Raw genomic sequence first — 27,278 nt, forward strand, 5'->3', positions numbered from 1 at the left:
GCTATTCAAAACTTGTTTTAGAAATGTTGTTAACCCTTTAGGTATGCCACATGAATTAAATCAAAATATAGGTAAAATTTCAAAATTTCACTTTGCTTTGTAGATTTTTCATTTTAATATATATTTTTTTTCTTGAACACATCAAGAGTTAAAAACAAAACAAGCCTCAATATTTATTACCCTGATTTTTCAATTTGTAGAAACACCCCATATGTGGTCGTATACCGCTGTTTGGGCACACGACAGATGGCAAGGAGCGCCATATGGTTTTTGGAGAGCAGATTTATTTTGCTGGAATGGTCTATGGGCACCATGTTGCATTTGAAGAGACCCTGAGGTATGCCCACAGTGCAAAGCCCCAAAAAGTGACCACATTTTGTAAATGACACCACCCAAGGAATTTTTAAGGGGTGTAGCGAGCACTTCACTTAACAGGTGTTTCATAGAATTTTTAATATTTGGGTGTGAAAATGAAATGTTATTTTTTTATTTTTTTTTACAAGAAAATGGTGCTTTAGGCCCAAACTTTCTTTTTCACAAAAGATAACAGTAGAATATTCCCCCAAAATTTGCTACCCACTTTCTCCTGAATATAGTAACACCCCAATTGTGGTCGTAAACTGTTATTTTATGCCAGGGCTCAGAAAAGAAGGAGCGGCATTTGGATTTTCTAACATGGAATTTTCTGTCATGGTTTTCTAGAGCGATACTTTATCTTAAATGTTCGTTGATTGAGCTGCGTGAGGGCTTATTTTGTGCGATACAAGCTGTCGTTTTATTGGCATCATTTTGGGATACATTTGGCTTTCAGGTTTCGTTTCATCTAATTTTTTGGGAGGTAAAGTCACACAAAAAAAGCTGTTAGGTGTCATTTTTCAAATTTTTTTTTTTTTACACCATTCACTTGATGGGGTAGATCATGTGGCATTTTTATAGATCCGTCATTACGGACGCAACAATATCAAATATGTCAATTTTTTTTTTTTTTTTTACATTTTACACAATAAAAACATTTTAAGAAAAAAAAAATCATGTTTTTGTGTTGCCATTTTCTTGGCGCCATATTTTTTTCATTTTTCTGACTATAGTCTTGTGCGAGGGCTTTTTTGTATTTTTGCGAGACGAGGTGACGTTTTTATTGCTACCATTTTGAGGGACATACGACTTTTTGATTGATTGATATGTTTTTTTGTCGTATACCGCTGTTTGGGCACATGACAGATGGCAAGGAGCGCCATATGGTTATATTGTATTACCATATGGTATTTTTTTACACCGTTCACATGAGGCGGCAGAACATGTCAGTTTTGTAGAGCCAATTGTTATGGACGCGGCTATACCAAATATGTCATTTTTGTTTTACATTTTATACAATAAGAGCAATTTTAGAAAAAAAATCATGTTTTCGTGTTGCAATTTTCATAGAGTCATATTTTTTTTTTTTCTGGCTATGGCCTTGTGTGGGGGGGCTCATTTTATGCGGATGAGGTGACGTTTTTATTGCTACCATTATGTTTTCTGGGAGGTAAGCTCACTATAAAAATTTGTTTTAGCGCAATGTTTATTTATTATATTTTTTTTATGGCATTCACCTGATGGGGTAGATCATATGATATTATTTTAGAGCTGATTGTTGCGGATGTAGTAATACCAAGTATGTCTATTTTATTTTAGTTTTTTGCTATTTAAAAATTTAAATAAAATGAGAAACTTTTTTTTATTTTTTTTTTCAAAACACTATTTTTTTAATTTTACACTTTGTGTCCCCATAAGGTCATACAAGACTGGGAGACATTCAACTTAAAAAAATATTTTTAACTATTGAATTCTCCTGTAACTGGGGCTGACATAGTAGCCCCAGTTACTGTGGAAATACACCTCCCAGAGAGGCTGTACAGTCTAATACAGCGCTGTACAGCCTCAGTGCAGGGCTAATCATGGTCTATGGAAGACCAGACAGCTCCTGCAGTCCCCCGGCGGTCACATGACCACCGGGCCGGGACAGGAAGTGGCATAGAGCTGTTGAGAGCTGTGTATACAGTGATCTAGAAGGCAGGGACACCCAGGAATGGTCCCTGCCTTCTTCCTGTTGTGCCCTGCTGTCACTGACAGCGGGCCATCCGCTCAGCAGCTGCACGATTGGCAGTTCTAGAAAGTCCATTCAGAGATAAACCTGAGCACCCAGGACGTTTATAGTTAATGGGCAGTCGGGTAGTGGTTAAGGCATATGAACATCGTAGAGAATAGTCCTCCACTCAGCACACACCTGTATTAGTTGGAGCTAAGTTAGGCTACACGCTCACGACGGACAATTTTAACACACGTTTATTTCACTGATGCCTTTCTGAGAAACGTACGTAAAAAAATTGACCCCTTCAGTTGTATGGAGGCAGTCTGTCAGTGAAAAAACGGACAAGATAGAACATGTTCTATTTTTTGACATCCGTTTTTCACTGACAGTCAAAAAAACTGCAGTGTGAATAACCCCATAGACTACACATGGTCTTAAAACAGACATGAGATGGCAGTTAAAAAAAAATGTACCGTATTTTTCGTCCTATAAGACGCACCTAGGTTTTAGAGGAGAACAATAATAAAATAAAAAATATTTTTCATTACACCTCAGGTCAGACCCCCAATCAGACCCCAATGTTAATAAGACCTCAGATCAGACCCCAATGTAAATGACCCCCAATCAGACCTCAGATAAGGAGCCCAATGCCTCTCATCAGCCTCATATCAGCCCCCAGTAGCCTCATATCAGCCCCCAGTAGTCTCATATCAGCCCCCAGCAGCCTTAAATCAGACCCCATTGCCTCTCACCAGCCCCCAGCAGTGATATTTCAGCCCCCATTTTTTGTCACCAGCCCCCAGAAGTGATATTTCAGCCCCATATGGAATAAAATTAAAAAATCACTTACCTCTCCTGCTCCGGACACCGCTCGCTCTCTGTCTTCCTCCGTCTGCTGTGCTGTGAACTGGCGCGTACAGCGTGAGGTCACAGCGCGCCCTTACACTGTGTGCAGCCTTCACAGCCGACAGCTGAGGACCAGGAAGCGGTAAATACAGAGCCTTCACAGCTTCCCGATCCTCCGGTACTTATGAGTGCTTCCTCAATGGAAGCGCCTTATTAGTATTCGCCCCATAAGATGCAGGGGCATTTCCCCCCCAATTTTAGGGGGAAAAAATGCGTCTTATGGGGTGAAAAAATACGGTACATCACATTTCCGTTTTTCACTGTCGTGTGAATGTAGCCTAAAAGTGGCACCTGTTATGGCAAACTCAGCCCAGCCATATATTACATGGTCTCCCATTCATTTATATGGGTGACATTTCATATTATATTTCTCCTGTGAGATGACTTGGTGAAACTTGGGTAATCTCAGCTGATTTCAAGAGTTCCCAGAGGCAGCTTTGTTTTATAGAAAAATCTTAACTTCTGAAATGTCCGAAGTTGTGAATGCCGGGGTCACGGACAACACTACTGACCTCTAGAGTAAAAAGAGATGTGGCGCTTCTTATAGTCTTCCCTTGACTCCACTCTGGAGAGAGGAAGATGGGCTATAGTCTGCCACCCCTATCTTTCCCGAGAGAGACCAATCATGTTTTGCAGGAACCAAAAGTAATTAAAATTATGGATAAATTCTAGTACGTTAAAGCGACCCTCCAGGTTCCCTTTACTAAGTCTAATTTGCCTCATTATGTATGTGCCAGTTACTAATTAGAGTTAAATTCAGAAACCTCGATTTGGCAGCTTCGCCAAAGCTCGACAAGAAATTCAATTCGTTACAAATTAATTAAATCACAAATCGCTATAAATCAGGTATACTCAGACCAATCTGCCTAAGGCTACTTTCACACTAGCGTTTTTGCTGGATCCCGCAGGGTCCAGCAAAAACACTTCCGTCACTGATAATACAACCATCTGCATCTGTTATGAACGGATCCAGTTGTATTATCTTTAACACTGCCAAGACGGATCCGACATGAACTCTATTGAAAGTCAATGGGGGACGAATCAGTTTTCTATTATGGCAGATTGCGTCAGAGAAAACTGATTGTCCCTATTGATTTGCATTGGGGGCAATTCCGGATCAGTTTTGCTCCGCATCCCAGGACGGAAAGCAAAATACAACATGTTGTGGTTTTCTCTCCGGTATGGGAACGCATCTAAACGGAACAGAATGCATTTTAGAGCATTCCGTTCAGTTCAGTTTTGTCCTCATTGACAATGAATGGGGACAAAACTAAAGCGTTTTTTCTCCGATATTGAGTCCCTATGATGGAACTCAATACTGGAAAACTTAAATGCTAGAGTGAAAGTAGCCTAATATCTCCTCGCTCTGAATATTGGCGTACTGCACAGATATATACACAGCGATAAATTAGACTTGCCGGTGACAGTGGCCTGTAATACTGACGCACAGTAAGGCCCCTTTCACACAGGCGAGAATTCCACGCGGGTGCAATGCGTGAGGTGAATGCATTGCACCCGCACTGAATCCGGACCCATTCATGTGATGTACCATGTGATGAGACCAGTGACGTCATCAAAGGTCCTTTAGCCAGATCCTGAAGAAAGTAGAAAGAAGAGGAGATCCGCTACGCGACCAAGTGGATGGGGTGAGTTAAATTTGTTTATTATTTTTAACCCCTCAATGGACATTTTACTAAGCATTCTGTATTAAGAATGCTATTATTTTCCCTTATAACCATGTTGTAAGGGAAAATTATAAAATCTACAGAACACCGATCCCAAACCTGAACCTCTGTGAAGAAGTCTGGGTTCGGGTCTGGGTACCTAACTCTGCAGCTAATAGAATGGATTAGCTATGAATATTGGAGCCGAGGCAGTAACAAATAGCATAGTCTAGTGTGTTTATACTTGAGCAGTTAGCAGCATTATTATTCTATAGTCCCTGACTGAGTACAAGGGATACTTTGGCTGATGCCAGCTGCGCATATTAGCAGCAAGAGTGGTGCGGTCAACTGTTCGATGTGATACAACACTAAGTGAATAGTATCTCCTTGAAACATTGTATTCAGTCGGGTTAGGCTACTTTCACACTGGCGTTTCAGGGTCCGCCTGTGAGATCAGTTTCAGGGCTCTCACAAGCGGCCCCAAACGGATCAGTTTAGCCCCAATGCATTCTGAATGGATGCGGATCCATTCAGAATGCATCAGTTTGGCTCCGTTCCGCCTCCATTCCGCTCTGGCACTGGCCACCAATTCTTTTAAAACTGGGGAGGGAGGGGGGTCTGGCCCCTGCTGCCTGGCAGCACCCGATCAGGGGGCTGAGATCCGCACAATTAATTGTGCGGATCACAGCCCCCTGTAAGAGATCGAGTGCTGCTAGGCAGCAGGGGGCAGTCATGTACACAGTTCTTAGTATATTCTAACTTGAAGCGTCCCCATCACCATGGGAACGCCTCTGTGTTATAATATACTGTCGGATCTGAGTTTTCACGATCGTGAAAACTCAGATCTGAAAAAGCTGTTATGCAGACAGATCCGCACTGAACGGATACCATCGTTTGCATTTATAGGTGTGGATCCGTCTGTGCAGATACCAGACGGATCCGCACCTAGCGCAGGTGTGAAAGTAGCCTTACACAGGAATTTGTTTCACAGCATTTATCTTGGGCTTTCTACCAAGCAAAGTTTAATGCTGTGGCGAATGAGAAAAGATGCAGGCTATATTAGCCCCTAGTTGTGGGAGTAATGGATCAGATTAATGGAGGTACTCTCTTGGTGGCTCCATATCTGTACTTCAGTCCTACATCATTGACTAGCACATAAAGAACCATTTAACACATTCCCCTCTACATACTTAGAATTTTTTTTTTATATGTAATCAATAAAGATTTTTAGTTTTTTGTTTTAGAGTCCCTAATCTCAAGTAAAAAAAACTTAGTGCACTGCACAGTTATTTACACAGCAATAAATCAGACCTGCCTGTAATACTGATGGTAAAGTAACTCTGCAGCTAATAGAATGGATTAGCTATGACTCTTGGTGCACGGCGATAAATTGTAGCAGAGTCTGTAGTTCAGCAGTCTCCTACACTCTCCCTCTCCAATATTGTCCTACACACTCTGTTAACAGTTTGCAGCAACACTGTCCCTAGTGCATAAGTGTCTTGTCACGTCTCTCCCTATGTTCAGCACTCAGGAAAATGGTGGTGACCATGTAGGATTAAGGTTTTATAGGGCTCTGCCTAGTTGTGACATCACAGGGCGGTGGCTACCTGCAGATTGGCTGGCTGCATGGCATTATGGGCGATCCAGCGTTCCCGGGCTTGTCTCCTCTGCACTTAGTCCTGTTTCACACTTCCGTTGTGGCTTTCCGGTTGTATTAAATCCTAACTGAACAAACCAGATCCTGTATAAAAATCTTTGTAAGTCAATTGGCACCGTATCTGGTTTTTCAGGTTTGTTCCATTTTGGAGACTGGACACAAAACCGCAGCTCGCATTGTTTTTGTGTCTGGTCAAAAAACAAAACAAACGGAATGCATTCTGAAGCATCCTGATTAGTGATGAGCGAACTTGTGTTTTAAGTTAGTCGTCCAAAGTTCGGGTTATCGAAGAATCCAGTTATGGATTTCTCTACCACGAACCATAATGGAATTCTATGACGGCATGCACCACGGAAGCCTATAAGAGGCATTCCGTCATAATAGAAGTCTATGGTCAGCAGAGATTTCTGTTATGACGGCATGCCTTATAGAATTCTGTGGTGCATGCCGTCATAGAATTCCGGCATGGTCAGTGGTAGCAGAATCCATAATGGGATTCTTAGATAAGGCTACTTTCACACTAGCGGCACCGACCTTCCGGCAGGCTGTTCCGTCGGGTGAACAGCCTGACGGATCCGTCCTGCCGCTAGTGACCATGTCCCTCCGGACTGCCGCTCCGTCCCCATTGACTATAATTGGGGGCGGGGGAGGAGTTCCGGCGAGGCACGGCGAGAGGCTGCCGGAATAAATGTCGGACATGTCGTAGTTTTATTCCGGCAGCCTCTCGCCGTACGCTGCCGTGCCTCGCCAGAACTCCTCCCCACTCCCATTATAGTCAATGGGGACGGAGCGGCAGTCCGGAGGCACGCGGTCACTAGCGGCAGAACGGATCCAACAGGCTGTTTACCAGACGGAACAGCCTGCTGGAGGTCCGTGCCACTAGTGTGAAAGTAGCCTTACCCGAACTCGCCGAACTTAACAAGTTCCCTCAACACTAATCCTGATTAGTCTTGTCCCAACTGACAATGAATGGGGACAAAACAGAACAGTTTTGACCCAGTTTTGAGATCCTCTGCCAGATCTCAAAACCAGACAGCGACAACACAAATGTGAAACAGGCCTTACTTTTACTTTCTAACACGTGCAGCCGTCATTTTAAGACAACTGATTAGTTTCCTCGAAGCGCGAGGAAATTCGGATTTGTTTAGAATCGAAGTTTTCCTAAACTTCGGACTGAATTCCGCTTTAGATGCTTCGCTCAACACTATTTATAATCCTTTTGTCCTTGCAATAATATACATCATGTCTACAAGCACTGACCTCCTGGTGAGTTTGTGATGGGCATGTGTTTGTTTTCAGCAGACAATCTGTAGAACTGCAGGGGAGGGAGACAGCAGCAGGCTAAACCAAAGATGACACAGGGGTGTGTCTCAGACTACCTCAGACTCTCTAGCTAATCTATAGATCACAGCTCTGCTCTAAGGCTGGGTTCACACCTGAGCGTATTCGAAACGCCTGTAAACAGAGGCATCCAATGAATCTATGGGCGGGAACGCACGACAATATTCCCCAAAGAAGCTCTTGTACTTCTTGGGGCGTAGGGCGTTTTACAGCGGTTCGTACGCGCTGTAAAACGCTCAGGTGAGAACCATGCCCATAGGGAGACATAGGCTTTTGCCTGTCGAGCGTTTTACAGCGCGTAGGAACGCGCTGTAAAACGCGCTGTAAAACACTCAGGTGTGAACCCAGCCTAATGGAGCGGAGGTAGAAAGCAGCCAAGGAGCAGATTCTGAGGAAAGATGCTGATCTACATATCATTTTTGAACTCCTAACTATGCAGTCACTTTAAAGGGGTTGTCCACCTTTTATTAAAGGGGTTGATCACTTTCTGGTTATTGTTAACCAATGCGTTTATGGGATGATTATATGGCACTTACCAATATAGCCTTTGTTTAAATTCTGCACCATTTTCTATATTTCATAAGTTATACCCCGTTGTTTACAGAGTCTTTTGTGCTGTCCACACAGAGGTCCTGTCCATAAGATGGCCGGTGATGGAGGGTCATGTGAACAGGCAAATCGCCTCCATGTGATGCCTCCTCCATTCAGATACACTGCACCTGACATCTGTACTTGTTCTGTTGGGTGCTTAGTGCAGATGCAGTGTATTTGAATGGAGTTGACATCACATGGAATTGATTTACCTGGTCACATGACCCTCCATCAGCGGCCATCTTATGTACAGGTCCTCTGTGTGGACAGCACAAAAGACTCTGTAAACAATGGGGTATAACTTATGAAATATAGAAAATGGTGCAGAATTTAAACAAAGGCTATATTGGTAAGTGCCATATAATCATCCCATAAACGCATTGGTCAACAATAACCAGAAAGTGATCAACCGCTTTAAAGTGACTGCGTAGTCAGGAGTTCAAAAATGATATGTAGATCAGCATCTACAATGAGACATACCTTAGAAAATATAGAAAATGGTGCAGAATTTAAACAAAGACTATACTAGTAAGTGCCATATAATCATCTCACAAACGCATTGCTCAATAATAACCACAAAGTAGCCAACCCCCTTTAAGTGATGGCTTTTCCTCAGGATAGGGTCAATCAGCTATTCAGCAACATCTCCAATTCCAAAAGCAAACAGGTCTGTCAACTTTGTAGTGGACTGTAGCTCATTTAATTTAATAGGAACAGAGTTGCACTAACCCACTACAAAGTGGACTGAGCCGTCTGCTTCCAGCTCTGAAGCTATTGGCAGCTGATTGGGGGAAGGAGGGTGGGGTGTCGAACCCCCGCCAATCAACTAATGATGGCCTATTGTGAGAATAAATAATCATTTTTAAAAAAGGTAGACAAACATTTAAGGCCAAACCCTGCTAAAACGGCAATAGCACTGCACAAATCTGACCCCATCGTACCTTCAGGGTTTTATAGTATATAGCTCTGTTGATCTCCAGAGGGCAGAGGTTTTGCTCCTTTGCTGAGCGAGCCCAGTTCACGTACCGCAACCAGTTGCCTTTTTGTGGATCTGTGGCATCAACACACATCCAGCCCAGGTTTGGATAATACACCTAAAACACAAGGGAAGAAATCACACTTTGATATATCAACCACCAAACACAAAGCAGATTTGCAGTTCAGACCAAATGAAAGAGCCAGCAGCTGGTGGTAACACTTAGCATGGGCTTAATAACTGTGCAAATGGCAGCTTCAAAAGTGGCACAAGCAAACATAATCAACATATATCAAAAGAGCATTCCATAACAACATGGGAGAATTACAAGCAAATTAATATTCTATCCAATGGAAAACCTAACACTATAAGTAGAGCTATTTATACTGTAGGTCCTTCTAAAGAGGTAGCTTGAGAAAAAAGGAAAGTCTGCTTTGTCTATTTTTGAGAAATAGCGCCCCTCTTTTTCATGGGCTGTGACTTAGTAGTGCAACATTTTTATCTAATCTTATACAACCCCATTAAGCTGTTCTTATGTTCTATAAAGTAAAAAAAATCACTGGTAAATATATAAAGAAAATCCTTGAATGATGGGCTGCTCAAGCAGTTTTCAGCTATTCGGAAGTTCCATCTGTTCCTGATAAAGCTGGGTGACAGCTAACCTAGCCACCATTACAGCTCCTATGAGGGTTTGCAGCTTATTGACTCTTCTTAGTGAGAAAGGCATTGGTGATTAGGAGAGACCTTGTGTCCCCTGTTTGGAAGATCATTTTCTACTGATATTGGTTTCAAATACAGCATAATGCTCCTAGTTTTCTTTAGGAGTTTAGTTGAAATTGAAAAAGTCACAACCATAAAAGACTTGAACATAAGCAAGCAATGCACTCTAATGTATACACTGACCTTTAGGTGGCTTATAATGGTTAACCCCCATTTCTTTCTCAGAGACAGATCTAACATAATAGCTGAAGATTTATTTTTAACAATAGTTTTTATCAAATACTCCATAAAAACTTGCTTATATTTAAAGGGGATTGTTTTAATTTTTTAGAGAACTACAAGGCTCAATTTTTAGGAGCCAAACAAAAAAGTTTGTGCATTAGACTCAAAATAAAGACTGGCTCTTGACATATGTGTTTATACTGTATGGTTTTGGAGGTTCTGATATGTGAGACAGTAGTCATCATGGGGGGCAGGGCTTTTTTTTAATTTTTTTAGACTACCTGTCAGTAATCACACTGCAGAACTCTTCAGCGAGCCTCTTCCCAGACAGAAATGGGTGAAAGCAGCTTGTGTACTACAACAAAAGGTGCCCTGTTAAACCAAAAAGAGCTGCTATTGGTTGTTATTCCTCTTGTGATCTTCACTTATCTGAGTAAACGGGACGATTTATTGCTTTATAGAAAGTCCCTACAGACAATATGTTATTGTGGTAAGGGGAAATCCAAACATAATTATGTTCACCCCTGTATAAAAGATGTCTATTTTGTTCAGTGGATGAATAGACTATGGTATACAAGTCAGATGGGACTCTATAATACTGTCTAAAGATGCAGGCTATCATAACAGTAACACAAATGGAAACAAGTCACCAGGTTAGGACACATTAGGACCTAGAATGTCCTATCAAAGTTAAACTCATGCATTCAACTGTATGGAAATAAAGGAGATGTCTCATGAGGACCACCTCTTTCAATACCCCTTATTAGGGCATATGAACGTCAAAGTGTTCTCTTCTATTTGTCAAGAGGGAGGGTCACTAACAAAGATCATCTCTCTCCCCGATAGACCAGGCCTGTCCATGTATCCATGTTCCCTGGAATGCCTCAACTACCTGAACTTTTATAGGACAGAAGAAATAGAGAACTCAGTGAATAATGGCATTTGGGCCTCACAAACAATAGTTAAAGAGGTTTTCCTACAATTTCTTGACACAGGTCAAACATGGGAGTTTAGTACCCTTATTACTCCTGGGAATAGAGGAAAGCAGATCAATCTCCATTGAGTTGATCAAGAGTTATGGAAACTGTTGAGCACTCTTAATCGTTTGTCTCCATAATTCCCATTTATTCCAGCTTGTAGTGCTGTGCTGACAGAAGTCCAGATAAATTTGCCATTGCAGTAGAAATCTAATTTCTCTAAAATTGAATTAAGGCGGAAAACCTCTTTAGGCTCAATTGTTCACACCAAGGAACAATAAACCTTGCAATTCTGACCATACTAGCTCTAACCATCAGACCCCTTCAGTTTCTTTAGCAGTTTTAGGATTTAGTAGTTGTTTTTTAAGCATATTCATAAAGTCACAACCATTGAATGGTATTGAAAAGACTTGAACATAAGCAAGCAATGCAGCCAGGCAATGAGTGAAGGCAGCGGCACTGTGTTGCACAGGTATGGATATTACCAGTGGGTAGAGAAAGGCAAGGATTCCACCTTAAAGAGCTCTAGTTAGGCCACATCTGGAGTAGTGCATTCATTTCTGTAGACCACATCTCCAGAGTGGTATTAACAAACTAGAAAAAGAAAGAAGAGCAACTCGATGGTACATGGTGGTCAAGAAAAACACATGAAAATAGAATCACAGACCTCAAATAAAACCCTTTCACAACCACAGAGATTACCGTTAACTTGTGACTACATCTAGCTGAGGACAGGAACAGGAGGCAAAAAAAAAGTCATCTTGGATACTCTTAATGGGGTTTCCAGGATAAAAAATAAAAATTCTTCACTTGAATGAAGCTGACCTGCAATATTAAATAAAATCTATTGCCAGGCGTGGAGAACCCTTTTAAGTGTATTGTATATAAGCCATAGAGAAACCACTACCAAATATTTGCATGTAGCCAAATTGGATTACTAATCTCACATAAGTGCCATGGTGTCAGGGAGTATTTATAGAGGGTGCAGATGTTGTAACCATACCAAGGCTCTGGAAACTGAAGAGAGCAAAAAGACTACCTGTACCATAAATGATTAGTGGTAGTTTACAGGCCAAATAAGGGACAAAGTCACACCTCCTACCGTGATAGGAGTCATTCATGAAAAAAAAAAAAAAATATCACTTTGTGGTCATCAACAAAAACACCCATTTCCTATTGTGCAGGTCTTTTCAGCTCTAATAGCAATAGCCTGAACCAAAAACTTTCTAAGAATAATGATCATATTCTTATTATGTAACGGGAAAAAAATAAAATAAAAAGACTTCCCTGAACAGGTGAACGTGAAGTTTCAGGAGTTTGTACAACTGTTGTTTTCTATATCTTTGAGCACTGACAAATCTAATGTTATTATTTTATCCATGTTGCTGACATCTCATCGACTTCAAAACCCACCAAAAACAGTTATTCTGATGCTTCCCTTAAAAGAATGGAGCTGCTTCTCTTCTATGGGGACCCAAAACTACGGATACATCAACCTATCATCCCCATCTATCTCCAGTGAAATTTCAGGGGGTCCCATAGAGTACAGACTGAAATGCCCCCCCCCCCCCAAAGAGGAAGTGTTTAGCACAACCACACCCCTGTCCAGAGGCCCCACAGCAGTTACATGGTCAGCCTCTATGTATGCTCTTTGATGTGTGCATTAATCACACCAATAGCGCGCACAGCTCTGAAGGACCTTTTCCTTGCCTATTTTTAACAGTCCAAAAGAATGAAGGGAGGTCCTGCATGCGCAGCTACTCTCCGTGTACTTTGGAGTCCCGTTCTGGAGATAGATGGGAGTCCCACCACTAGGACCAGCACCTATCTGACATTGGTGGTATAGGCTAGGGTATGCCACCAATGTCTCATATGAGAAAACTTCTTTAATATCCACATTGCATGTCAATTTCTGCACACTCCTAGCAACCATCAGTGAAAAACGCATTGCACCCGGACTGCATCCGGATGCAATGCGTTTTTTACTGAAGCCCCATTCACTTCTATGGGGCCAGGGCTGCGTGAAAAACGCATAATATAGAACATGCTGTGATTCTCACGCAAAACACAGAACTGATACGTGAAAAAAAAAAACGCTCATGTACACAGACCCATTGAAATGAATGAGTCAAGATTCAGTGCGGGTTCTATGTGTTCACTTTACGCATCGCACTCGTGTGGAAAACTCGCTCGTGTGAAAGGAGCCTTAAACAACTAGAACTGAACAAAAAAACTCAGTTCCTGTTCCCTGCAGTCATAACTCCAATATTAAAAGGGGCATATAACATTATTATCTAGATGTATAGCCCATTAGGCACTTGACACCACAGTCATGTCAATGGTATCAAGACTTCTGGATGTGCCATTGGACTATGTTAAATAACCTTAGCACAGGGTGTCATCCTACTGGGAGTCCCAGCGATCAGTTGTGATCTTCGTTGAGACCAGCAGCAAGTGTACAATTCTCCTGCAGCACCAATTTAGGAAAAATGATGAATGACATGGTGCCTATAGAAATGAATAGGCCATCTGTGTAAGGTAAAAATCCCAAATTACAGTCTCTTCTCAATTTTTTAGGCAGGTTCCACGTTCAGGATTTCTGGTGCAGTTTTTGAGGCCAAAACCAGGTGTGGATCATAAATTCAGGATTACTTAGCGGTAATCATTTTTCCATGAGCCCATGACAGCACCCTTGAGAGACCGCCTCCTTCATCAGGACAGGAAACGCTTGTGGAGAGCTTCATAAGGAGGGGCTCTGCCCCTACAGCCTCAGTTAATATGCGAGAACTTGTTCTAACAATTATTATTATATATTTTCTTTATATAATATATATATATATATATTTATTATTATTATTTTTTAATGCATATATACATATACATGAGTATTTCAAAGATATAAAACCGAATATAGGGAGGGAATCATTCCGGGTGCTGTCATGGGCTCATGGAAAAACGATTACCGGTAAGTAATCCTGAATTTCCCCTATGCCCATGACAGCACCCTTGAGAGACGACTAGAATAGAACTAGCTTTGGGGGGGGGACTACCGCCTGCAATACTTTCCTATCGAAGGAAAGACGATCATTAGAGTCTAGATCTAACATGTAGTGACGAAAAAAGATACTTGGAGACTTCCATGTGGCAGCCCTACAGATCAGCTCTAAAGATGCATTAGCCCTTTTCGCCCCTGAAACTGAAACGGATCTGGTTGAATGAGCACCGAAACATAAAGGGGAAACCTGCCCTGCTGAGAAATAGGCCAAAACAATAGCTTCTACTATCCAACTAGCTAGGAGTTCTATATGTAACCATATTACCCCTATTTTTGCCCCCAAATTGTACAAACAGCCTGTGGATTTCCTCCACTAACTGGTGACATTCAGGTAATGTGACAGGCATCTATTTACATCTAAGCAATGCAGTTTCTTTTCTTTCTCATTTTGAGGGGATTGACACGAAGATGGAAGAACAATATCTTGGGACCTATGAAAGAGAGAGACCACTTAGGCAGAAATGCTGGGTCCGGTTTAATAAGCACCCTATCGTCCAAGATGTTTGTATAGAGAGGGGAAGCTGAAAAGACAGAAATCTCCCGCACTCTTCTGGCTGAGGTGATGGCGACAAAGAAGGCAGTTTTAAAAGATAATATTTTAATGGGTAAATCCTGCAGTGGTTCAAAAGGAGGCTCCATTAACCTAGACAGGACTAGATTCAGATCCCAGGGGGGAACAGACGACCTGACTACAGGCTTAATCCTACTAACTGCCCTAAAAAAACCTTCTAATCCAAGGATGATTGGCAATGGGGCAATCAAAAAAGACACTCAAAAGCAGAGACTTGTACCTTAAGGGTACTAAGCCTAAGGTTTTTATTGAAGCCTTCTTGAAGGAAATCTAGAACCTTAGGCATAGGGGGATGACTCAAAGGATCCCCCTATGGGGGGAGTCCCCAAAAATCCCATACTGTAAGATAAATAGTGGAGGTTACCTCTTTACGACAGGATAATAGGGTGGAAATAACCTCTTTGGATAGACCTCTAAGTTCTAATATTTCCCCCTCAAATGCCAAGCTGCCAAGTGAAGGTTCTTTACTTCTGGATGATAGACAGGTCCCTGGAATAACAGATCGTGTCTGTCTGGAAGAATCCAAGGATCCGTCAGGGATAGGATTCTCAGCCAAGAGAAGCAGGTCCTTCTCAGCCAGAAGGGTGCAATTAGAATAAGCCTCGTCTGTTCCTGCTTTAGCTTCTGCAAAACCCTTGGAAGAAGTCTCAGAGGAGGAAAATCAGAGGATGACCCCAAAGGTGAACTATCTGGTTGAAGACCTCCTGATTCAGGCACCATTCTGCTTGATCCAAATGGTTTCTCCTTAGGTAATCTGCGATTTTCTTTTCTGTTCCTTTCAGGTGTACTGATTTGATAAAAGAAATGAAAGGAATGATTAAATAGAACATTTCTGCGGTTAAGGACATAAGATGCTCTGATCTTGTTCCTCCCTGAATGTTTAGGTAGGAGACTACTGTAGCATTGTCCGAAAGTATCTTTGACTCCAAACTCCCTGCGGCACCCCCCCACTGACAGAACACGCCCCCTAACCAGTTGGACTGGCATCCGTGGTTATGTTTACTTGTTCTTGCAGAATCCAGGGAAAGCCCAGAGATAGATATGAAGGCTGTAGCCACCAGTTTAAGGACTGTATCACCCGCGGGGTGAGAGGGAGAGGGGTGTCCAGCAGGGACAATGATCCTTGCCATTCTCTCAGGATCTGCCACTGCAGCGTCCTGGAGCGAAACAGGGACCAACCTACTGCCGGAATTGTGGAGGTCATTTTGCCAAGAACTGCTATCCCTTGTCCCTGTTTGATTTTTTGAAGCCACGAAGACTGGCACGTTTTCTCTTAATTTGTCTACTTTGTGCTGAGGGAGGATGCACCGTAGATTTACTGAATCTAGGATAAAACCTAGAAAGACACATTGTTGGGAAGGGTTTAGGTTGGATTTTTCCCAGTTTATCTGCCATCCGAGATTTATTAAAATGTTTACCACTTCCAGCAGATGAGAGGATAAAAGTTCCACAGACTCTGCTACTATCAGGAGGTCGTCTAGGTAAGGTATAACGAGAATGTCTTTTTCCCTTATGTGGGCCATGACCTCTGCCATTAACTTTGTAAAAAGTCTTGGAGCCTGGGAATTCCAAACAGAAGAGCTCTGTACTGTAGCTGATGTACCTGACCTTCTATAGACATAGCTACTTTGAGGTATTTCTGAAAATCGGCATGAATAGGGACATGGTAGTAAGCGTCCTTTATGTCTAAGGTGGCCATCACACAGTCCTTGAAAAGATGTTTTATTGCAGACTGCACGGACTCCATTCAGAATTTTTTGTAGATGAGGTATTGATTTAAGTCTTTCAGATTTAGGATCATTCTGAAGCAACCGTCCGGCTTGGGTACAAGAAAAAGGGAAGAATAAAACCCCCTTCCTTTTTCTGAGTCTGGGACAGGAACTAGGACATTTTTCTTTAAAAGAGAAAACACTTCCTCTTTTAGAGCTAGGTTTTTTGCTGAATTTTAAATTAAACTAGTAATTTTTAACCTTTCCGGAGGGGGAGAGAAACTCTAGACGAAAAACAGTCTTTACGATACCATTTATCCAGGGGCTTGCAGAAAATTTTCCCCAAGCCTGAGATAGTCTTCCCCCCACAGGACAGTAACCATCATTGGCTAGACTTGGGGCCTGAAGAGGACTGGGAATTAAAGAGGAAACCTCTATCCAGGACTGGTGCCACCCTAGGCAAAAGCTAATTTTGCAGCTCCCCTTGACCCGCCCCTTTTTTGTCAGCCACCTATTTATACAGACTGTACCCTTCATTGTGGTAAGGCCACGTAGTTTTCTTCCTCCAGCTACATACCATGTCATCCACAGATCCCCCATAAGTGTCACCCACAGATCCCCCATAAGTGTCACCCACAGATCCCCCATAAGTGTCACCCACAGATCCCCCATAAGTGTCATCCACAGATCCCGCATAAATGTCATCCACAGATCCCGCATAAATGTCATCCACAGATCCTCCATGAATATCATCCACAAATCCCCCATAAGTGTCATCCACAGATCCCCCATAAGTATCATCCACAGATCCCCCATAAGTATTATCCACAGATCCCCCATAAATGTCACCCACAGATCCCCTCCCCGCCCAGCGCCGCCTCCTAGCTAATTTATTCACTTAACTTGCCTCTGTGTAATCTCGCACAGGCGCACTGGCAGATGCATCGTCGAACGAGGTGCGCTGGTAGACGGCACATGCGCACTTCGCTCGATGATGGCTCTGCTAGTGCGCCTGCGCGAGATTACACAGAGGCAAGTGAAGTGAATAAATTAGCTAGGAAGCTGCGCCGCAGGCCGGCGCCTCCAGCAAGAGTGCGCTCTGCGTGGTGGCGTACCTTGCTTATGGGTGGCGCCGGCCCTGCCTCTATCCCTTCTACACTTGTTATCCCTCCACCTGTTTTGCTTTTTATTTGCTTTATCAAAACTTCCTATTTTTCCGAAAAAAAATGATGCTTCCTAGGGGAATTAGACACGGGAAACCCCTTCTTATTATCAGAGGCTTTTTCCAAGAGGTCATCCAGAACTGAACCAAACAGAAATTCACCCTGACACGGGATAGAACACAGTTTGTTTTTCGAACTTGTGTCCCCAGACCATCCTTTCAGCCAAATCGCTCTTCTAGCTGAATTAAAAAGAGCGACGGATCTAGCATTTAATCTTAATGCATCAGCTGATGCATCTGAAATAAAGTCGACCGCTTTAAGTATAGTGGGGAAAAAACTTAGGCGCTGGTCCCTAGAGGTCTTATTCTGGATGTGGGATTCTAAATCCTGAAGCCACTATTTCAAAGATCTGGCAGTGGAGGTAGTGGCTATATTAGGCTTAAAGGCTTGAGTAGAGGCCTCCCAAAAATGTTTAAGGTATAGCTCAGCCCTTCTATCCATCGGGTCTTTTAAGGCACCAAGATCCTCAAAAGGCAAGGCAGATCTTTTTGAGATTTTTGCAATAGGGGCATCTAGTTTAGCAGGTCTGTCCCAACAGGATTACTCGCCTTCAACAAAGGGATATTTTCTTTTTACACTTCTAGGAATAAAAAACTGTTTATCAGTTTTTTTTCCATTCTTTCTGAATTAAATGTTTAAAATTTTCGTTTAACGGGAAGACTCTAGATCTTTTGTGACCCAGATCCCCAAACATTATATCTTGAATGGACTTTTGTTCTTTGGATTCATCCACCTTCATTGTGGTTCTAATAGCCTTGAGTAAAGAATCTGTATCCTCAGGGGGGAATAAAGGTCTACCCGAGGAAACTTCATCCGAGGAAGAGCTTGAACTGTCTAGCATCTCTCCTTGCTCACTCTCCGCGAAAGATTCACTATCAGATATGATATTAGAATGACCCTGCTTGCCGGCGGATGAGGGAGGTAGGCACTTCTTAAACATTTTGATAGAATCAGAGACCTCAGATTTCTTGATGCTCTGAAGTAATGATGGGGATTCCTCCTCTATCACTTTATTAGCACAATGCTGACATAACATCTTAGACCAGGAAGAGGCGTTTTTTTTCTTGCAGACGGCACACTCTTTTCCTTAAAATTTTAGCAGTGGCTTTCCTAGGGGCCTCTTTAGTATTTTACAACAAACCAGAGAATAAAAAAAACCCTGTTAGGCATAGGAGGGAGGAATACAAAAGGTGGGGATTGACCCCCTTACCCCACAAGGAATACCGGTCTGCCATCATGACCATCCTGTACATCAGCGCACTGACCGCTCTCTTCTTCCATGTCTCCAGATAGAGCGCCCATATGCCCCAAGGGATGCAAACAGGCTGGCTGAGGCTCCTTCTGACCGCACGCTGAGAAGGAGGTTGAACTACCTGTCCAAACAACCCAGGTCGGGTCCCTGCCGGTGTAACAGATGCAGCCTTTATTGGGAGAATGCACGATCTTGACTTCCGGAACACTGGCTACCCGGAACCAACATGCGTTCCAAATACCGGAAGTCATAACTTGCAACTTCCGGTCTATGTACCGAGCGTGCCCAGAAAGGAAAAGGACCTCCCCCCGCCTCTGTAAGGCTAGCGGAAGCCAGAAGAAGCAGTACCGGCCCCGGATCTCCCAAACACTGCTAGGAGGATCAGGCATGCCGGGACTACCTCACAGAAAGTCCCGGGACTGCCCTGAAAACACCAGCTCGACAATTTAACCCATAGTCCAAGACCCAGAAGGACACTGCCCCAGACTTGGCAGGCGGCTCCTAGTGGAGTCTTACGCCACCCAAGGTTACCCACACTAGCAATAATGCGCTGGGCTCCTGCAGCCTAATTCTCTAAGCTCTCCACCACATGTCCTATCCTTAGATCAGGAAACAGGAACTGAGGCTATAGGGGCAGAGCCCCTCCTTATGAAGCTCTTCACAAGCGTTTCCGGTTTCCTGTCCTGATGAAGGAGGCGGTCTCTCAAGGGTGCTGTCATGGGCATAGGGGAAAGAGAGAGTAAATATAAAAGACAGATACGACTCTTTTTTGAATTCACTCTCGATTTTGGCTCCAAAAACTGCATCAGAAAACCTGAACATGGAAACCCAATCTTGTTAGGGGATTTGAAAAAAGGTTTTTCCAAAATCAGACAACCCATTTTTAAATGATTCACTGCACAGTAGAAGCAGTGACTATTATTTTGGAATCATAAAAGTGCCTCTCTGATGTATATTATACAACTAAGGGCACTTTCACACTTGCGTTGTCCGGACCCGTCGTGTACTCCATTTGCCGGAATTACACGCCGGATCCGGAAAAACGCGAGTGAACTGAAAGCATTTGAAGATGGATCAGTCTTCAAAATGCGTTCAGTGTTACTATGGCAGCCAGGACGCTATTAAAGTCCTGGTTGCCATAGTAGTAGTGGGGAGCAGTATACTTACCGTCCGTGCGGCTCCCGGGGCGCTCCAGAATGACGTCAGAGCGCCCCATGCGCATGGATGTCGTGTTTATGCGATCACGTCATCCATGCGCGTGGGGCGCCCTGACGTCACTCTGAAGCGCCCCGGGAGCCGCACGGACGCTAAGTATACTGCTCCCCCGCTCCCCACTACACTTTACCATGGCAAACAGGACTTTAGCGTCCTGGTAGTCATGGTAACCATTCAAAAAAAGCTAAACGTCGGATCCGGTAATGCGCCGAAACGACGTTTAGCTTAAGCCGGATCCGGATTAATGCCATTCAATGGGCATTAATTCCGGATCCGGCCTTGCGGCAAGTGTTCAGGATTTTTGGCCGGAGCAAAAAACGCAGCATGCTGCGGTATTTTCTCCGGCCAAAAAACGTTCCGGTCCTGAACTGAAGACATCCTGATGCATCCTGAACGGATTTCTCTCCATTCAGAATGCATGGGGATAATCCTGATCAGGATTCTTCCGGCATAGAGCACCGACGACGGAACTCTATGCTGGAACAGAACAACGCAAGTGTGAAAGAGCCCTAAGCCTAAATACAGTACAGTATGAGACTGAAAACATATAGTATGAGTAAACTGGATGTAATCGGGTCACTGTTAGGGCTCGTTCACACGGTTTACACGGGCACCATTCCATGGCCATTCTGCATCACGGATGCGGACCCATTCATTTCAATGGGTCCGCAAATCCGGAGATGCGGAATGGTGCGGAACGGAAGAACGGAATGGAACACTATGGAAGCACTACGGAGTGCTTTCTGGGGTTCCGTTCTGTGCTTCAGCACCGCAAAAAGATAGAACTTGCTCTATCTTTTTGCAGAACGGAAGGATTGCAGACCCATTCAAGTGAATGGGTCTGTGATCCCCATGCACCTGCCCCACGGACGGTGCCTGTGCATTGCGGACCGCAATTTGCCGTCCACAGCACGGGGTTCACAGGTTCGTGTGCACAAGCCCTTATACTGTGATGCTGGAGGACACTGCAGCACAAGGATAGTTTTTAATTAAGGAGCCAGCACTTCATCTGCGGGAGACATTTCCAATGCTTTCTGGGTCTCATACGCTTTATTTTAGATCAAACGTTCCTCTGTGACAGGAAAGAATTGCCTGTGAGACATTAATATGACCTTCTCTCATGAATATGAACTCCCACTGTGAATTCCTGGAGAGGCCTAGGCATCAAATGCTGTTACCTGTTGGGATTTGACTTGGGAAATGAAACAGGATATAAATGACTTTTCTGTCCTCTGTTTTGTACATGCTGAGCATCTCGCACAAGTGATACGAAATCGCCAGGGTTTACAGCACTTTCCAACAAGGCCGAAAATCTATATTTTATAGCACTACATAATAGAACTTTCTATTAACTGGAGTCCTATCAAAAGGGTAGGCCAAGACCATGAGTGATAGAGGGCACACCATCTGTCAGTGCCTACAAATGTGGCAGACCATATAACCGCCTATGGCCTATGGAGGGGGCCTGGTACTGGATTGCTTCCATTACTTTCCACCACAATGTCATAGCTTTTGACTATAGCCACCACTTAGGGGAGTTCAGTTTTATATTAATATTTGTTTCTTAGGTAGTCGAGATTTCAATGTCTCAGTTACTTGCCTTTTTCGCTTTTTTTTTTCCTCCTTTTGGTCGCCTTTTGTTTGTCATGTTTTTGTCTTTGTGAGATATATATATATATATTTGTGTCAGGTGCTTACGGTAGTACAGAGAAGAGCCCTGGAATGCAGGGAAGGAAATGCAGTCGGTTGTGGTGTGCCGAAACCGAGGATGAGGTAGGCCTAAGAAAGAAGAGGGCCCACCCAAGGAAAAGACATAACAGAAATGAGTTGTAAATGAGTGGAGTGGTGGGAGGGACAAAGCTCAGACCTCAGACGGTGCAGGAGCCAGGTAAGGGGGGTGCCCTAAATAGGCTGGAGGCGGACCTCAGCCCCTCCCACAAATCCAGGCAAATGCCTTAACACTTGTGTCAGGTGCTTACGGTAGTACAGAGAAGAGCCCTGGAATGCAGGGAAGGAAATGCAGTCGGTTGTGGTGTGCCGAAACCGAGGATGAGGTAGGCCTAAGAAAGAAGAGGGCAAAAATGGAAATAAACCAGTTTATTTGTAACCAATAAAACATGTAACAGCTCAACCCGACAAGCTTTGGAAAGCCACTCTTAACTCATGCGCTGGATTGGGAATGTATCGTGCGTACGCGGACGACTTCCAGCGTCCCAATTTCTTGATAACATGGGCAGGGATGTTGGCACTGGAGGCCGTGGATGCAGCTCCGATGCGAAAGGAGTGCCCCGAGTAGTTGGCAGCGTTAAGGCCCAGTTGGGTGAGAAATGACCTGACATGGATCATGAAGGTGGTCGTGGTGAGCACCGATCCATGAAGTTGGAGTAGCGGTTGAGAGGGTAGGAACCTGTGAAGCTGACTGTAGGTGTCCAGCACCCTCACCGGACACCATTTGTTGTGCGTGGGGTAATATGAGATGTTGACGGGTGAATGCTGACTACTTTTGGAGTGAGGTAAGGTCAGGATGTAGTGATCCAGGTGTTTGGATAAGTGGGAGACAAGGAGACAAGGTGAGGTTTGGGACGTGGAGGTGGTAGTGAATTCCCCGGGCCTCAGGAACCCGTAGAAGGCTAAGTAAATGGCAGATTTGATGACAGCGTTGGTATTTGTATCAAAAGGCGTGGCGTCCAGCAAGTCGGATAATGCCTTGAAAACATGACTGTTGATGGGCAGCCTTTGGGCTGGACGTGCGGGTTCCGTCTTCTGAATGCCTCTGAGTATTGTTTTGATTTGGTGGGAGGCCATGAAGCTGGTGTAGTTAGGGTGCAAGATTAGCATATGATGTTGAATGCCAGTAAGATATAGTTTGATGGTGTTGTATGACATTTTGAGTTTGAGGTGGCAGAAAGAAGCAAATCCCAAAACAGACGACATGATGAAAGGGTGCGTGATGTTGTGTTCTACCAGGAATCTGTTGAAAAGCGTGAACGCTCTGTTGTATGTCCTATGTGTATTGACTGATAGTGAAAAGTGGGACAAAGACTGGCTATGCCGCATGATGGCCTCTAGTCCAGAATGAGTTGCTGAAATGACGGGGTGCTGGAGGCAGTGGGTGATGCTGATGGGAGATCCTGATGAAATGCCTGGAATTTGAAGCGAGACAAATTGTCAGCAGCCGAATTGCACACCCCCGGGACATGGAAACAATGCAAGAAAAAATTATTGCAGGCGGCCAGCCAAGTAAGTCTTCGCATGAACCTCATGATTGTGAGGGATTTAGAACGACCTTTGTTTATGATCTGGCAGGTTGCTTGGTTGTCCGAGTAGCAGCGGACCGCCAGATTTGCCCATAAATGACCCCACGCCACGGCAGCCGCTACGATGGGATAGATCTCAAAAAGCGCTGAGGTAGTGGAGAATCCTTCCAGACCCTGGACCTCAGGAGGCCAGCTGCCCCACAGCCAATCGTCCCCGAATATGGCCGCAAAGCCTGTGGTAGATGCCGCATCTGACGAGATAGAGGGGGAAGAGTCTGACAGCTGAGGGAGAAACAAGCTCCTGCCATTCCAGGTGGACAGAAATCTCCTCCACATTCCCAGATCCGCCGCAGCGTGGGCATCCAGGGACAATCTGTGCGAGTCGTGTAGGAACAAGGGGAAGAGGTGCAGAAGCCGTGAAATAAACGAGCGACCCTGGGGTATGATGCGCATGGCAAAGTTCAGGGAGCCCAGCAGGGACTGTAGTTCTCTGCGGTTGCAGGTGCTGAGTTGAAGATAGCCGTCTATGTGGGTGAGAATGTCCTGGATCTTCCCGGACAGCAAACTGGCTTGCATTGAAGCTGAATCCAACTGGACACCCAGGAAGGTGATGATCGTGTCCGGCCCCTCTGTCTTCTTGGTGGAGAGGGGGACCCCCAGTTCCTTGAACAGCTTGATGGTGGCTCTGAGGCTGGAAGGAGGGGAAGTGTTTTCTTCCACCAATAGGAAGTCATCAAGGTAATGTAAAACCAGCGGGCACCTTGCTATATTCAATAGCAACCAGCATAATGCTTCCGCAAACACGTCGAAGATGGCCGGGCTGCTTTTGGACCCGAAGGTCAATCAGGAGAAAAAATAATAATCCCCCGACCACTTGATGCCGTGCAGGTGCCACAGTGTAGGGTGAATCGGTAGTAATTTGAAGGCGTTGGCGATGTCGGTTTTGCTGAGCCACGCCCCCACCCCTGCTTGCCTGATGGCCGTGATGGCGTGATCTATGGTGGTGTACTGCAGAGAGAATTCCTCCGAGGGAATGAGGGAGTTGAGACTGGGGTTGCCTGTCCCGTGAGGCGCCGATAGGTCGATGATGAGCCTCTGTTTCTGGGAAGATTTCCCAGTGACGATGCCAATGGGGTTGGTGCGCCATGTGGCGAATGGGGGAGTCTTGAAAGGACCTAGCACAAAACCCTCTGTTACCTCTTGGGCTATGAGGGCGTCAATGGCGGTGGGGTTGTGTAGAGCGGATAAAAGATTGGGACATTCCAGGGTGCCCGTTGGCATATACAGGATGCCCGTGTGAAATCCTTCTGTCAACCCTGAGACGAGGAAATCTGAGAGATGCCTGGAGGGGTGTTGCGACATGAGCGCGGTAAAAACTGGCATGTTGATGGTTGTTAGATACGGTTTTGTAAACATTTTATTTGGACACATGGACTTGGCATGTGCCCGGAAGCATTTGGTGCATATATGTAACAATTTACATCCGTTATAATTACAGGACCCCTCATTGAAATTATTGCAAATCATGGATTTGCCTAGAAATTTGATCGGCCGACCCAGTTTGTCCCGGGCCAGTCTTTCCGGGACCCCGGAGGGACCAGCTGCCTGGGAGGGGCCCTGTCTGACCGACGTGTTCGGGCAGAAATTGGTGGTGTGGGCCGTGGAGGAGCAGTGCGCACAGGCTGGGGTCCTAAGGCCTGCGAAGTGGCGACAAAATATGACCGTGTCGATCCTCGCCCAGTTGGAGCGGACTCCGTACTGGGAGAAAGCCCCCGCCACCTTCGCCAAAAAAGACCTGTGATAGTCATAAAACGCTGACCCTCCGTACTTGTTGCCCAAGTCCACCAGTTTGTGCAAGTAGAGGTCGAATTCCTCCCTTCTGTTGGGGTGGACCGCACAGATGACCTCTCTGTAGATTCCGAAGGCCAACACGAATTCGGGAATGGTCAATTTCCTATTGAGCCGGGCATCCCTGGACTTGACCACAACTGACACCTCGTCATAGGCGTACGTCGTGTTTTCGACCACGTCCTGGGAGGCAATCAGAAGGGAGGCCAGGTTTACATCCTTACCTTCCAGGATATCCCGTTTCAAGTGCTCCGGAATCATATGCGCCGGGTTGACTTCCTGGTCCTCCACGCTAGTGGATGGTGTGATCACCGGTAAACCGGCCGGTGCTGGTGATGCTGCCGGTGGCGGACCCGCCAAGGAGAAGGTCGTGGTGACTGATTCTAGCCTCTCCAGCCTGGCGTTGACTGTTGACATAGATGTCATCAGAGAGGCCAGCATGGCATGGATGTCCCCGGTGCAGGACTGGCTGGGTCCTTCCCCCGCATCCCTAGTATTGGTTGATGCGCGTAGCAGCCGGAACAGCTGCGATTTCCTTGCCGTGGCGGGGAAGGGAACATGCCGTTTCCTCAACTCCGCCGTGATGCGTGGAATCGTCCAGGACCGGATGGACGCTGGACTGGCTAGATCGTCTCCCGGAGTAGCCGTGACAGATCTAGCAGGGGTGCCAGGTAGGGAGAAGTTTTCTAACCCATCCAGCGACATACTACAATAAAAAGTTGATTAATTTGAGGCCACGCAGGATCGTGCTGGCTAGCTAGGCCGAACGGCGAAAAAATTACATTTGCATGGTGACAGATGAGGCCCTGCTAATTGCCAAGCGGCTTTGAGAGGCTCTACCTATGATTTGGCGCGAGGGGATAATGAGGCCACTCGTGGTAGCGGCAGGAGCGTTGGCCTCTCGGTGACTGTAAGACAGGACTAGGGGAAGGGAGTGACAGGTGAGGCCCTCTCTATGCAACATGCGAGGCGGCTTACTAACGAGATGGCGCATTGGGCGGGTGCCTCCGTACGTTTGAGGCGGGGTGTCGGCCTCGCGGGACCACTAACTGCTGGCGAAGCCAAAGAAGGGGGGGGGGGTACCTAGTGGGATGATAGTGCCCCTAAAGCCAGCACGCTGACCCTAACGGGACCGTCCGAAATGTGAGGAAGATTTTGGTAAATGAGCAGGTGAACATACCTGGTACCAAGAAAATTCTCCAGATACACGGTAGTGTAAACAGTATAGGTTGACCGCCTAAAATAAAAGGGGGGGGGGGGGTAGACATAAAGTGTGAGGAAATGTGTAAAGCATGTGGTACATATGCATGACCGGGAGGATCATGGCGGTTGTTCATGAAATGACAGCTTGCGCCTGGTGTGAAAGAGACCAGTGTGTGCCGTGTGGCCATGCCCAGGTGAAAAGCACGTGCCTGCAAATTTTTTTTTTTTTTGGAACATTGGGACCGTGCCCCTGCCATTTCCACCTATCCATTGAGTATGATGCAGCAATTGTTATTTTTTATTTTTTTTTTGGACAAGAGGGCCTGCTCATGATCTGCCATGTTTATTTCCAGGGTGTAGATGTGTTTCCCCGCCTCTGTGGGGCTGCTGGGGAGTGTGACTTGAGGGGCGTGCTGGGAGGCTCCCCTGCCGCCCGACGGTGGGCCCCCCGCACCAGATGCGGCTCGCACGGCCGCCGGGACGCCGTGCATGCGCAGAATCCCGGCCGCGCATGCGCAGACCAGGCACCAGGACGCGGCCGGGCACCACCGGCCGCGCGGCAGGAGGAGCGGTGACCCGGCAGGAGGTAGCGGGGAGGGGATGTCAGGGCCGCGGTGAGCCCCGTGGAGGTGAAATGAATGGGGGGTGTGCAGGTGCACCGCCGCCGGCCCCCGTGACTGCGCACGTGAATGACCGGGGGGCCATGAACGTGAGTGGGTGTGGTGAGCGTAGGCCATGGAACATGCCTGGAGATTGTGACCGTGAGGAGCGACACCGGGAGCACGTGAACACCCATTTACTGGTGAACCCATGCGTCCGG

The 27,278-nt window shown here is 45.4% G+C and overlaps 1 protein-coding gene across 1 annotated transcript in view; it reads right to left on the minus strand.

The window, feature by feature from the left end:
* The window catches only part of LOC122928884 (PR domain zinc finger protein 2-like), a 207,841-nt gene that overhangs the window by 104,481 nt on the left and 76,082 nt on the right, over positions 1-27,278 (minus strand). Inside the window, 1 exon segment of the mRNA XM_044282179.1 lies at positions 9,172-9,324. Coding sequence (XP_044138114.1) covers positions 9,172-9,324 — 153 coding nt within the window.

This window comes from Bufo gargarizans, chromosome 2 (genome assembly GCF_014858855.1).
Source record: "Bufo gargarizans isolate SCDJY-AF-19 chromosome 2, ASM1485885v1, whole genome shotgun sequence".
NCBI lineage: Eukaryota > Metazoa > Chordata > Amphibia > Anura > Bufonidae > Bufo > Bufo gargarizans.